The 14,150-nt window shown below is 54.2% G+C and overlaps 1 protein-coding gene across 5 annotated transcripts in view; it reads right to left on the bottom strand.

The window, feature by feature from the left end:
- Positions 1-11,320: 11,320 nt before the first annotated feature.
- Positions 11,321-14,150, bottom strand: part of PTPRN2 (protein tyrosine phosphatase receptor type N2) — a 723,182-nt gene continuing 720,352 nt past the window's right edge. For all 5 annotated transcript variants that reach the window (XM_041753464.1, XM_041753465.1, XM_041753467.1 and 2 more), the window contains one exon: positions 11,321-12,919. In XM_041753464.1, coding sequence (XP_041609398.1) covers positions 12,848-12,919 — 72 coding nt within the window. In that variant the 3' untranslated portion in view covers positions 11,321-12,847. The remainder of the gene's footprint in view (positions 12,920-14,150) is intronic.

Genomic DNA, 14,150 nt, shown 5'->3' with positions numbered 1-14,150 from the left:
CACACACTCACGGACAAAGGTTCCCACTCTGGGGAGGCCACCAATTCCACAGCAGGAAGGAGAGCAGTGACCCGTTTCTGCCATCTCTTGGATTCTCTCCTCCACGTTGAAATATTCAGAGTTCCATCTTTTGTTAGCCAAGTGGAAACTCACTGTTAGAAAAAAGGTTGAGGTGCTTGGAGGACACCCAGAGATTCTACACCTTGTGCTTTATTTCAAGAAGCTTTACAGTTTGCCACAGATTCCATATATTTCAGACCTTTGTTAATTGGTGTGCTTTGAACCCAAGCCGTGACTTGAGAAGTAGCGGGCCCTCTGCGGGATTGTTGGGGATTGAAACCACTACTATACAACAGAACCTGGAAGCACATTATTCCCGAGCCTTTGAGGGGATGGAGCCTTTTGCGACAGTAGCTTCCACTGAGTGAAATGGTCAGGAAATGGGTTGTTTTAGTTAAATTAACATTTTGGGTAATCCCAAATTCTTACATGTACCACTTATGGAGTACAAGTTTCCAAAGAATTAAAATGCAGACAATGCTTACAAGCCAATATCCTTATGAATATAGAGGCCAAAGTCCTCAACAAAATATGAGTGAGCCAAATTCAAGAATACATCAACACACACACACACACAAAAGAATACATCAACATGATCATTCATCAGAATCGACTGGGATTTATTCCAGGGATGCAAAGATGTCTCAACACCCACACATCAGCCAGTGCGATGCACCACGTTGACAAAATGGAGCATAAAAAAAAATCATGGGATCATCTCTAGATGCAGGAAAAAAATCTGATAAAATTCAACATCCCTTTATGAAAAAAACCTCAATGGAGCAGGTATAGAGGGAATGTATCTCAACATGATGAAGGCCATATATGACACCCCCACAGCTAACGTCTTCTTCAAACGTGAAAAGCTGAAAGCTTCTCCTCTAAGATCAGGGACAGGATGAGGATGCCCAGACTCACCACTTCTATTCAACTGGAGGTCGCCCTGGAGCAATTAGGTGACAAACAGAAGGCATATCCCACTTGTAAAGGTCGAGGTAGCGCTGTCACTATTTGCAGATGACGTGGTATTATATAGAGAGAACTCTACAGACCCAAACAAAAACTGTGGGAATTGATGACTGAATTCAGCAAACCTGCAGCACACAAAACCAATGCAGAAAGAGCTCTTGCATTTCATTTTTTAAAGATTTATTTATGGGCAGCCTGGGTGGCTCAGAGGTTTAGCGCTGCCTTCAGCCCCAGGGCCTGATCCTGGAGACCCGGGATCAAGTCCCGCATCGGGTTCCCTCCCATGGAGCCTGCTTCTCCCTCTGCCTGTGTCTCTGCCTCTCTGTGTCTCTCATGAATAAATAAATAAAATCTTAAAAAAATATTTATTTATTTACTTAGGAAGAGAGAAAGGACATGAGTGGGGGGAGGGCCAGAGGGAGAAACAGATGGGAAAGGGAAGCAGAGTTCCCACTGAGCATGGACCCTGACATGGAGGTTGACCCTGTGACCCTGAGATCATGACCCCCCAGATCACAACCTGAGCCAAAACCAAGAGTTGGACATTTAACCAACTGTGCCACCCAGGTGCCCCTTGGTGATGATTTTTTTGAATCTGGCATCAAAAGCAAAAGCAACAAAAGTAAGAATAAACTATTGGGGCAACATCAGAATAAGAAAGCTTCTGTACAGTGAAGGGTACCATTCACAGCATGAGGAGGCAACCTACTGAATGGGAGAAAATATCTGCAAATCATATGTCTGGTGAGGGGTTTGTATCCAAAATACACAAAGAACTCATACAACTCAATAGCAAACCAAACAAAATTTGATTAAAAATGGGCAGAAGACATGAACAGACATTTCTGCAAAGAAGACCTCAGGTGGCCAGCAGACACATGGAAAGGTGCTTGACATCGCTCATCATCAGGGGAATGCAGATTGAACCATGATGAGCTATCATCTCACACCTGACAGAATGGCTAAAATGAACAAGGCAGGAAAAAACAGGTGCTGGCGAGGATGCAGAGAAAGGGGAACCCTCGTGCGCTGCTGGTGCAGCCGCTCTGGAGGACAGTATGGAGGTCGCTTAGAAAGTTAAAAATAGAACTACCCTATAAACCAGCAGTTGCAGTCCTGAGTCTTTAAAAGAAATGAAAACACGATCTAGGAAATATATCTGCACCCCATGTTCACTGCAGCATTGCTCACAATAGCCAAGATGTGGAGGTGACCCCAGCGCCCACTGATGGATGAAGATATAGATAACATGGAATGTTGCTCAGCCATAAAAAGAAGGAAAATGTCTGCCATTTGCAACGATACAGATGGACCCTGAGAACATTACACTCAGCAGAATAAGTCAGGGAAAGACAAACACTGTGTGGTCTCCCTTGTACGTGGAATCAAAGACCGAGCTCACAGATGTGGAGAGTGGACTGGTGATGGCAAGAGGCTTGGGCTGGAGGGCGGGAGAAATGGGTGAACCATAGGGTTAGTGGTTTTGTTTTAGCTTAAAGAATTTGAATTTATTTAGGCTTAAATACGTTTGAATAAAAATTTTAAAAATGTAAATGGCGTCTCGCGTCCCAGTGGGAAGTGTTGTCTGACAATTTAGAGCGTATTTTCCACAAATGCAATGTCACGGATGGTGTCGAGGTTCTGGCCGCTTGTGGAGAGCTCTAGTAGCAGCAGCAATGCTGCTGAACCGTCAGGAATGAGACAAAGCAGAACGCAGTGGCGGAGAATGAGACTGTTGGCCTGATTCTGGGCCCCATGGGTCAGAAGGAGGGATGTGTGAATGCAGGGTTCGTGGGGGCAGGTCGGGGGTGCTTCTGGGGGGACGTCCGAACCCCTCAAGGGCTCTCGAGGTGAAAGGCACTGGTTCATGTACACATCGCTTGCACTTTCAAATGTATGTGGCTTCACCTGTGAGGTTTTGTATAAATGTGTCTCTTGCTTTTTTTGTAGGCTTCTCAGCAGCAGTTCATGCTTTTAATTTTCAAAGAAGGAAAGAAAAAGGGACTGGGAGGAAACTGTCTAGGTGGGGATTTCCTGAAGTGTCAGGAAACGGTCAGTCTGGCTCCGGATGGCATCCGGCCCCGGGCAGCTTGGCGTGCTTCCTGGGCTCATGCCTGCCAGGTTGGTGGGGATCCTCACGGACTGTGTGGGTCCCGTTTCTCTTCGGGACCCCTCTCACTTCCCAGGGGCCTGGTAGCTCTGAGCGTGGGTAGGAGGCGCCCAGGGATGGACCCCAGGGACCAGGCTCACCTTGTGCTGCTCCCTCGCTCCTGGTGAAGGACGCCTGCTGCCCCTCGCCGACCCTGTCTTCAGGGAGGATCTTGGTTTGTCCCCAGAGCTTTGGCGTCTGCAGGGCAGTCAAGGGAGGAACTTACGTGGCCTGGGCAGACAGACAGATGGAACTTACTGACCCTGCTTTGCAGATGAGGCACCTGCAGCCCCAGCCTGCCCTCCCCCATCCTCCACACCTCCCTGCATGAGAGCCGCTTTAGGAAGTCTGGGCCCACATGCTCGCGTCTTCAGGCTGGTCACATGCGTGCTGCCGACTTGTCTAGTTTCCAGGGGATACGTCTTCGTTGCCGTGATTGCAATTGTGTAGTGCATGTCCTGTCCTCCTGTTGGCAGTGGCCCTGCTCACTTGCTGAAGGTCCCTCTTCCCCACTCCCTCCCCTGCTAACACCAGCCTCCAGCGAGCTGTCATTCATTCTGGAAGTCACATCCAACCTCACTTCTAGGGAAGGGGCCCCTAGTGCCCTTTAGTCCTGGCACTTACCCCTCCTGAGGCGCTTACTGTTGGACCACCTGGGAGTAGGATGATGTGTCTGGAGCAGGTGCCCCGAACACCTGTCCTCAGCAACTGGCCATGCGACCTGGGGTGTGCCCATCTCTTTGTGCTTCAGTGTCCCCCTAAGTCCCGTGGGACAGGCATGAGGGTCCTGGGCATAGAGCAGTGGACACGGGCGAGCGCTTGCTACTGTCATCACTGTGTTCCTGTTCCACCCCTCACCCACTGAAGTCAGGGCATCCACACACATCCACATGGCAGGTGGTGACAGGGCTGTGCTCCAGGCGGCTGTGACCCTGGTTGGGGGGGGCAGGCCCCCAGGCCTGTCACCATCTGCCCCCTAGGTCCCTCCCACAGCCACCTGTTCCTCCCTCGGGCCCTGAGGGCAGAGGCCATGCTCCTGCGGCCAGCGCACCACCCGGGCCTTTGTCGGCCCTGCCCACACAGGCCATGCACTGCCACCTCCAGGAGAGCCACTGCCACCGTGGAGGGGGTCTCACCTGATCCGTGCACAAATTTGACAAGGATTTTTTTTTTTTTTTGCTAATAAAACAGATTACTTATCATAGGCTTTCGTTGAAAATTACTCAGTCTAAAAATGTCTGGTGAACAAAGGCTTAATTTTAGCAAACAATTCTTGTGAAAGGCAACTTTTGTTCCCAAACCAAAAGGACGCCCTCCCCCTTCAGATAAAGAGAGAGCTTGCTCCTCCAGGAGAGATTACATCGGGTGACCACCTCCTCTTGCACAAGTCAGGGCTCCTCCTGGGCCTCTCCTGTGTGAGCTAGCCCCTGGAGGGGCCAGGGGGTCCCCAGCTGCTGGGTTGGGGAGTCCCACACCTGCTGGGCTGCAGCTTCTGAGGACAAAACTAGTGAGTGATGTGTATGTGCGGGAGACAGAGAGAGACAGGCAGAAAGACAGACAGAGAGAGACAGAGAGACAGAGACAAAGAGAAATACAGAAACAGAGACACAGAAACACAAAGACAGAGACACAGAAACAGAGACACACAGAGACAAAGACAGAGATACAGAGACAGATAGACATAGAGATACAAGAGACACAGAGAGACAGACACAGAGATACAGAGATTTAGAGACAGAAAGAGAGACATAGAGAGACAAAGAGACAGAGACAGAGAGAGGGAGCCATCAAATGCTCTACATGAAGGGGTGGCCAGGAGAGGGCTGCTGGGTCTCGGGGCACCCAGAGGGTGGCCAGTGCTGTGTCCTGGGATGCCCTGCAGGTGTCAGAGGTGGGCCTAAGTGGTTCAATCAGCACTTCTGAGAGGCTCACCACTTCGGAGGGGCCAGGTCCCGGGACTCCCACTGGATGAGTGAGCAGTAGCAGCCATGCCCAGGCTGGTGATGCAATCCTAGAAGACAATGGGAGTAGCACCACCAGCCCCTGAGGCCCGGCTAGGGAGAAAGTGCTACAGTGGGCTCAGAGGGCCTCGGGGAGTCAGGTGTGGGCAAAGCTCCATTCCGAGGCGGGTTGGAGTGGACGTTGTCACTCCCCTGCCTCCCAGGAGGATTTGGGATTGGGACTGGAGCAGGCTTGATGCTGAGTGGGGATATGGGAGAGGGGGTAGGCCACGGGTGGGGGGGTAGCCTGGGAAGGCACCGAGGGGCTAGCCTGGGTGGGTCAGAAGCAGCTCCCTACCCTGTTCCTGCGTGCATGATTTGGCATGTTGGGACCCATCTGGATGAAGCCTATGTTCCCATCACCTCCTAACCCAAGGACCCATGGGAGTGGCCCTGGTCTCCAGTAAGCTGGGTTGGGGTCGGCAGTGGGTCCATGTGTAACACCTCTTGTCACTTCTGAACCAGCCCAGGGGGTTCTGGTGGGAGTTCCAGTAGGATCCTGCTGTAGTTGCCACCCACGTGCTGGGTCCAGGGGGTCTCACGGTGACCACACACCTGCTTCTCCACTTTCCCTTCTTGTGCTAGCTGCCTAGTTTAGGGTGGTCACAGCAGGTGTCCATGCAAGCCACCCATCCCCTACCCCCAGCCTGGGGGGCCTGCCCCTGGGCTGCCACCGGAGCACACAGTCTGCTGCAGGAGGTCAAAGGCCAGGTTGTAACAGAGCCTGCGGGCGAACTGCTCCTGGACCAACTTTGCTGGTTGAATAAGTGCAAGGGACAGAAAATGAGACTGTGTAGGGAACGAGGGGCAGGAGGCACAAACACTCTGCGTAGTCGAAGAACAAAATGGGGCCACTTTTGCCAGGTGGGCAGTGGGCAGAGGGGCGCTCTGGGGCCAGGTGTCCAGGGAAAGGGAAGGCACGGCAGGCTGTGCTGGGGGCAGTGGGCAGGGCCTGTGGATTGGGGGGGGGGCATTGCCAGAGGGCAGAGCAACCCTCTCCCCCCACCTTACACACCCCCCCGGCCCCGCCAGGGCCCTCCAGGCAGTGGTTTGGTTCCAGTCCTTCCTTGGGGCCAAGGGCTGCAGGAGCTGCAGGCTGGAGGAGGCAGGGAGCGGCCTGTGGAGCAGGAAGCCTGGGAGCCGCCCTGCGGTGCCCGCATTCTCCAGGAAGCTGGCGCAGGGACCTTATACCAGGAATGATGCAGCGCTGTGCAGGGGAGGCACTCAGCGGTACCCCAGAGAGGCTTGGGGCCTGGAGCCCCTGCAGGGGACATCTCTGCTCCAGGTGATTGCATTAGATGGGCTGCCCTGTGTCTAAACCCCCAGGGGCGTGCGGGGGCGGGTGTGTACGGGTGTGAGCGCACCTGTTAGACGGCTGTGTGCAGGGCAGGTGTGTGTGAGGGGGTGGGGAGCAGGGGAGGGCAGGGCCCTGGGAGAGCAGAATCATCCCACCTGCCTCTTTCACCCTGACACCCTGGCAGCCCAAGAAGGTGCATGACGGACCCTGGAGGCTGCCAGGCCACCTGTGCCGGGTGGTTCTCAGGCCTGCAGATTCTCCTGGGGGCAGGGACCGGTCCCCATGCGTGTCCCCGTGTGTGTCCCTGTGCGTGTCCCCGTGCGTGTCTGTGCAGCGCGGCCCCCGCACACGCCCTGCGCCTGGCCGCAGTGTGAGCATCACCGGGGGCTGCCCTGCTCCAGGGGGCGGTGTCCGGGGAGCAGCGGGCTGCGTCCCTCCCTCACCCCCGCCCCAGGGAGCAGCACCGAGCAGGGGACGGCACCCCTGGTCGAGGGCACCTGCCCGAAATCGCCGTATGTCTAACAAACAGCCAAGGCCATTTCCTAAACAAATACCCTAAATAAAAGGAAACCCAGCCACTGTGTAGGAACAAAGGTCTCATCAAATTCTAATTTTCTATTCCAATAAACATCTTTGAATTAATGCCTATTCCACTAATTACGAAGGTTTTATTACTGTTCTACTTGATTAATAAAGCACACAACACAGATCACATAAAATATTACTGTCATTTCCCCACGGAGTGAATGTGAGAACAATGGCAAGAAAGACAGTGACAGAGCAGAGGGCTCGCAGAGCAGCTCTGAGAGCATGGAGACTACTTTCCTTTTTCTTTTTTGAAATATATTTTTAAAGATTTTATCTATTACTTTGAGAGAAAGTGTGCATGAAGTGGGGCGATGCAGATGCCCCACTGAGCAGGGAGCCCCTCGTGGGGCTGTGCCTCGGGACTCCAGCATAATGACTTGAGCCGTGGCAGCTGGCCAGTGACAGAGTCCCCGAGGAGCCCCTGAATGCACAAAGGTAACTTTCTAAGGAACATACAGCCTCCTACACTCAAACCTGAGGTCCCATTGGGGGAGTCCCCGAGCCTACCCCGATGCCTGGGAAGGGCCTGGCGACCTGTGGCGGTCACCTGGGACACTGCAGAAGCAGATGCTCCTGCCAGCCAGGGGGCAGCACATGGACTTGCCCCAGCCCCCCTACAGGACCTGGCCCTGGGTGGGTGCTGCGGCAAGTGGACTTGGGGTCAGTGGACAGGGCTGTGCCAGCCCCCATGACCATGGGTCTTTAGTGGAGGATGACAGACTGTGCCCGCAGTGACATGCCCCCGCTGCCTGTGAGACAAAGCTGCGTGGGTCCGGCCAGTGAGGGTGGAGTGCAGCTGGCCATGGGGGTGTGTGTGGAGCTCTGCTTCAGCAGGCCAGGCTGGAGCAGAGCTCAGTGTGGCATGAGACGGCCAGGCTGTGAGCCCAGTACCCTTACGGTCCTGGGACGTTACCCCGCAGCAGGTGTGCCTGTGAGCACACAGGTGAGTATTTCCAAGGACTCGCGGTGACCCTGGTTCCAGTACCCAGAGCACAGAGAAACGATGTGTTTCTCGAATTGCTCAGGTTATAGAATTGAAGCACACAGCTGTTCCATTTCCTTTCTATAAAATTTTTTTTTTTTAAGATTTTATTTATTTACTCATGATAGACACAGAGAGAGACAGAGACACAGACAGAGGGAGAAGCAGGCTCCATGCAGGGAGCCTGATATGGGACTCGATCCTGGGTCTCCAGGATCATGCCCTGGGCCAAAGACAGGTGCTTAAACCGCTGAGCCACCCAGGCTGCCCTCCTTTCTATAAAATTACATCTAACAGTTTTTATTTAAAAAAAAGTCTCAAGCAACAATTTCATAAAAATGCATCCCTGAATTGCTCAACGGTGAGGCCCACAGTGTGGAGAGGGGACTGGTTAGAACGCCCAGATGTAACGGGGTTGGGGGGAGGCGGGTGAATGCAGAGCCTCCTGGAAGGTGGGTGACTCAGTGCTCACTGTGCCCTGCCTGCTCCAGCACCGAGCTCACTGCCCCCTGGTGAGGGTCTGGGGCCAGGTGAGTGCACATATTGTTCTCTTTAGCTGCCCTCTGCCAGAGTATACACTTGGTGCACACTAAGTGCTGGATATGGTCAGGGGGAGGAAAGCGCTCCCCATGACCAAGATATGCACATCCCAGGTCAGTCCAGAAGGAAGTGCCATTGTGATCCCATGGACCCCAGCAGGTGTCGCAGCAGGGGGGGCTGGGCCCTGGGGTCACAGGGGCTTCTGTGGGGTCGCCTGCTGGCTGAGTGCTGGAGCAAAGGGTCTGCAGGGAGTCCTCACGCCCGTTCTGTTTCCTTCCAGAATGCCGGCTCCATCCCGTTTCATGACTTCTCTTGCATGTTTTCGTTTCACGAAGGGTCTCCGGCTCTGTCCTCTGCTGTTCCCAACCTGTTGCTACCCAGGCAGAGGTGTCTACCTCAGCTCGGACCACCTCAACGTGCCTTCCCCACTTTCTAAATGATCGCTGCTCTGGAGTTCACTTCCAGAAGCTGTTGGGGGGCACCTGGGCTGCTCGGTCAGCGAAGCGGCCGACTCATGGTTTTGGCACAGGTCCCGATTTCAGGGTCGTGGGATTGAGCCCCACAGGGGTGGAGGGGGGCCTCTGTGCTCAGTGTGGAGTCTGCTGGAGATTCTCTCCCTCTCCCTCTCCCTCTGCCCCTCCTCCCGCTCAAATAATCTTAAAAAAAGAAGTTGCATTGGATTCTTTTTCAAATCTGCTTCCTTTCCCCCGCACTATTCCCATGTGCCATTTGAAACATCCAAACTCCTTTTATGGCCTTTTTGTATTGTGTTATCTGCATCTCTCCCCCATCAGATGTCCCTGCATCTCTCCCCGTATCAGATGCTTCTGTTTCTGCTGCTGTGGTCCTGGTCCTCGTGTGTTTGTCATTGTGGGGAGCCATGCGATGCCCTGGGGCATGTCTGTCTGGGGACTTGGCTGTCCACCGAGTGGTTTTGCCTTCACTGGTGCTTGGCACCGAGGGCTCCACTGGGCTCACGTCACATTTAACCCTACTCATTCCGTGTGGGTTTTCCGTGCTGTAGGGGGCACCCCGGCCCTCACACCTTCTCATGGCACCCTTCTCTTCCAGCAGGACAGCTGCGCTGGCCACTGTCCAGAGTCCACCCTTGGTTGTCCGGCCCCAGGGCAGGGATGTGCCACCACTGACTGGTTCCAGCTGGAAGGGGTTTCACAACCTGGTTGTTAAATACAGCTGCTAAAATGACACTTAAAAAAAAAAAAGATTTTATTTATTTATTCATGAGAGACACACACACACATATACAGAGAGGCAGAGACACAGGCAGAGGGAGAAGCAGGCTCCATGTAGGAGCCTGATGTGGGACTTGATCCCGGGACTCCAGGATCATGCCCTAGGCTGAAGGCAGGTGCTAAACCGCTGAGCCACTCAGGGATCCTCCCAAAATGACACTGTGTTAAACAAAAATTTATATTCACACACGAGGGGCCACTTCCCAGTTACTCTGACTGCCTTCCCCTGTCTCCAGGAGCTGTGTTGGAGTCTCTGGCCACTCCGGCCACTCCCTGCCCTTCCCTTGTGGGAATCACTCTTCGGGAGGGTATTTCCATCACAGAGATCAGCAGGTACGACAGTCTGGGGATTCATCTCTCATTATGTTGACTTCCAGACAATCATCATGGGTGGTGGAGAAGACGGGGCTACATGGCCCTGATTGTGAAGGGGGCATGGTGTGTTACTACTCTGTGCTGGCAGGTGCAGATCTAGGACGAGCTCGGCACACCTCTGCAGTGGACACGTAGGGATGACACAGCTCTCGAACACGCCGCCTCCCAGGGCTGCCATGCAGGGTCTGAGTGGGCAGCTCTGAACCCTTAGCCCTGGTGCGGCTGGGTGTCCACACTCTGCCCACACCGATCCCCGGTCCCGGCTACGTCCTGTCTTTAGAGCTGGTGTGTGCCACGTATTAGTATTTTGTGCAGCATTCCTGCATGCTCCTGGTGGGAGGGAGCCGTTTCATGGCTCTGCAGCCTGCCACGTGCCCATTCAGACACGTGCTTGGCGTGAGCAGCCTCCCTTGTGTGACGCCTGCATCTGCGAAGCATCAGTGACCCCAGCGTCAGTAACTTACAGTGTGTGGGGAACATGAGTCTGCACCCAGGCAGGGTTTGAACGCGAGGCTGATTCAGGAAAGGGGAGCCTAAGAGGCCTTATAGCTGGGTGCTCCCCCAGCGAGACCTGGGGGGCTGATCTCTTGAGAAACACACACCAGTGCTTGGGTTGACGCGGAGAGCCTCACGCCGGCAGGCACAGTTAGCCGTTACCTAATTCCCGGACAAGCTGACACATGCAGCCCTGTGTCTTTGGGGTTGCTGAGGGGGGTAGAGGACCAGCCACAGCGCCCCGCCCATACCGCTGGCCCCTTTGTGGGGAGAAATGTCCCGAGCTACCAGTGTGTGTCCTTTGGGGGAGGCAGCCGCCTTGGTTTGCTGTGAGGGGTGGAGCCCGAGGCCAGGAGGGAAGGGTCCTTGGGGCTGCCCCTGCACTCACACTGCGCAGATGTGCATGAGAAGAGGACGCGAGGACACTGCGCACACCATGGCCCCGGCGTGTCACCAGGATCCTGCAATCACTCTTTGATGCTCTGGGCCTTGGTGCACAGCTCACCCCACAAAAGCGGAATATTCTCAGGCCTGGACTTGCTTCCCAACATCTGGGGGCAAAGGATGGGCAGGGAGAGTTGCTCTGTACTCCCCAAATGAAGACCACTCGAGTGTGAAATCAAAAGTTTAATCTGACACAATTAAATATATTCATATATCTCACGCTGGAGGATCTCTCTCGAAACATAAGGAGTTAGAAATTACAAGTAGGTATATGATTCCTATACTCAGATAAATTAGTTTCTATTCATTATTTAGATTCCAGATAGGGAGTAACAACTCTGGCAAAAACTATAGATCTATAGAGCAGATGACATGACGGTACCACTTAAAGACACAAACAGTATTTTGGCATCTTCCTCCCCAGGCACAGGCCGCTCTCCCAAGGCTACTGGTTTTTGGGACGTAGAATCTATTTAGGGTGGAGAGAATGTGCGCAGGAAGCAGGACGTGGAAAGGGACTGGGATGTGCTCATAACCACTCCTAAAACGGAAGCTGCAGCATCCGGAGCTATCTGCACGCCTTCTTGGAAAGTGTCGTCCCGATCCCAGAGAAATGAGTTCCTCCGTCTCTGGGGGGTGGGGGGCAAATCGGAATCACCCCTAGATGCTCGCGTCTGTGCGAGTTGCACAAGTGCCTGACCTAGGTGACTGGGGAGGAGGCCCGGGGCTGGCACTGCCATCTCCACTTTTCTCCCTGGTGCTATGATGTCACACCCAGCAAAGCAGAAAAATACATGTCACCCTGCGTCACCTCCTGGGAATGGGGTACCCAGGGTCTGCTCTGGAAGCCACAGGGCCCAGGACACACCCTGGGAGGGCAGCAGAAGTGCCTGATGGTGGCGGGGGTTCCTCATGCTCCTCGGGGCCATGGAGCTTCTGACCTGCCAGACCGGCTCCCCTGATTCTGGTTACTTACCCCCAAGGAAAGAGTTTGTTGGCTGCATCTGCTTTTGCAGTGTGGAAACCCATATTTTAAAGTTATAAGTGTGTCTCTAGACTGGCTGCCGATGTGAGGCCTCACTTGGGGTGGCTGGCCTGCGAGGCGGTGCCCTGGGGCCCCTGCCCATCCCGGGGCAGGTGTCAACAGTGCCGGGAGTGGGCGTCGGGGAGCGTGGGGAGCACGGGGGGAGCAGTGACGGTTTTATTATTATTTACCCCAGAGCAGCAGGGCAGTAACAGTCTGTTGCTCTAGTTCCTGAATAAGCCAGGGGTTCCTCCCAGTGATAAGTCGTCCTAAAGACAAGTGCCACGTCTTTGCGGTGCCCTCGGCCTTCAGGCGGTGCCCGGCCAGCTTTCCCTGGGTCCCCTCCCTGCACAGCTGACCCAACCTTCAGCGCTCCCTGGAGACAGTCCAGGGCACATAGGACTGCGTCATTGCTACGACACAGTTTGCAATTGAGAAGGTGAGTATGTGCTTTAAGGAAAAGTAATTTTTCTTTCAAGGAAGCGAACACAGAAAAAGTGACTGTCCCTGTGATTGGACGATCCTACAAACCTCTCCCAATTATGATTTGGCTGAACACAGATGCACATTGTACCCGGCAGACTGCATTGACGGTGATGGCGATGAGGCAGGGGCACCGAGGACACGGCCAGGGGTGTGGGGTCCTCCCGGCCAGTGGTGGAGGTGGACGCTCACTGTGGGAGGGCCCGGAGGATGGCGTTCACCTCCTCCGCCACGGCCGTCAGTGCAAACTCAAACTGCTCCTGGAGGGACAAGAAAGGGAAGAAGAGGTGAGTGGGGCCACTTTCCTCTCAGCTCCGCCCTTTAGCTCTGCTGTGTTATTTTGCAGAAAGAAATAGTTCAGAAAAACAAAAAACAACAAAAACAACATAGGTCATGTATCTCCACAGAAAGGAGAGGGCAGTGGTTTGCAAGATAAGGCCCCGGGTTGGACGTCTGGGGGGCTCAGTGATTGAGTGTCTCTCTTCAGCTCAGGGAGTGATCCCAGGATCCTGGGATCGAGTCCCATATCGGTCTCCCTGAATGGAGCCTGCTTCTCCTTCTGCCTGTGTCTCTACGTCTCTCATGAATAAATAAATAAATAAATAAAATCTTAAAAAAAAAATACCCCATGTTGATGGCGATTAGAATTCGTCACGTGGGAAAGGCTCATCTTTCATTACCGGGAGGAGCTGCCGAGGCCCCAGCAAGCAGGAGCCCCCACCTGGCACCCTCTGACTGTGCGGTGACAATGACCACGGTGGAGTGCAGGCCTGGGGCAGATGCCACATTGGCGCTCTGAGCTCCAGCCTCCCCTCCAGCTGCGTGCAAACCTGCCGTGGAACCCGCCATGCCACTGCCCCTCGGAAAGGGAGCAGGGTAGTGTCCTCGCTGTCACGGGCATCAGCCCCACCCTGTTCCATCTGCCAGGAGACCCCACCTCACCCGCAGCATGGCCAGCCTTAGACGTGCGTGTGCACATGCGTGCTCCTAGCCACACGCTGGACAGGGCAGCTGCCTCAGGCCAAACCCTGCAAGACCAGGAGGTAGACATGAGGGCAGTGTCAGGACTGTTCTGTCCTCTGGGAGCAGAGGCCTCAGCAACGGGAGGGTCACAGACCATTCCCCTGCACACACTTGCCACACGACACCCCTGACGCTGCTCGAGAAACTCCAGGTGGGCTGTGGGCACATCTCAATCGTACCAGCGAAGCCCAGGACTGGCAAATGATGGCCACCATCATCGATTGGGAGTTTCTGGGCAAGGAAAGCCCCACTGATGGCTCAATACTTGACAATTCAAGTGGCAGAGTAGCTCCAGATCCAAAAAATCATGACCAAAGTCCACTGTGGATACCCAGTAAGTAGCAGAAACAATAGAACGGTGGGGTAATTCAGTGCTCGCTCTGGGACAACAGGCTGTGTCCTCTGGCATGCTCCTTGCACTGGCATTGAAGCGATGACCTGCATGGACTAATACAGTGCCTCTACCAG

The sequence above is a fragment of the Vulpes lagopus genome, chromosome 4 (assembly GCF_018345385.1).
Source record: "Vulpes lagopus strain Blue_001 chromosome 4, ASM1834538v1, whole genome shotgun sequence".
NCBI lineage: Eukaryota > Metazoa > Chordata > Mammalia > Carnivora > Canidae > Vulpes > Vulpes lagopus.
The sequence above is the reverse complement of the archived record's forward strand: the minus strand, read 5'-3'. Positions and strand labels throughout refer to the sequence as shown.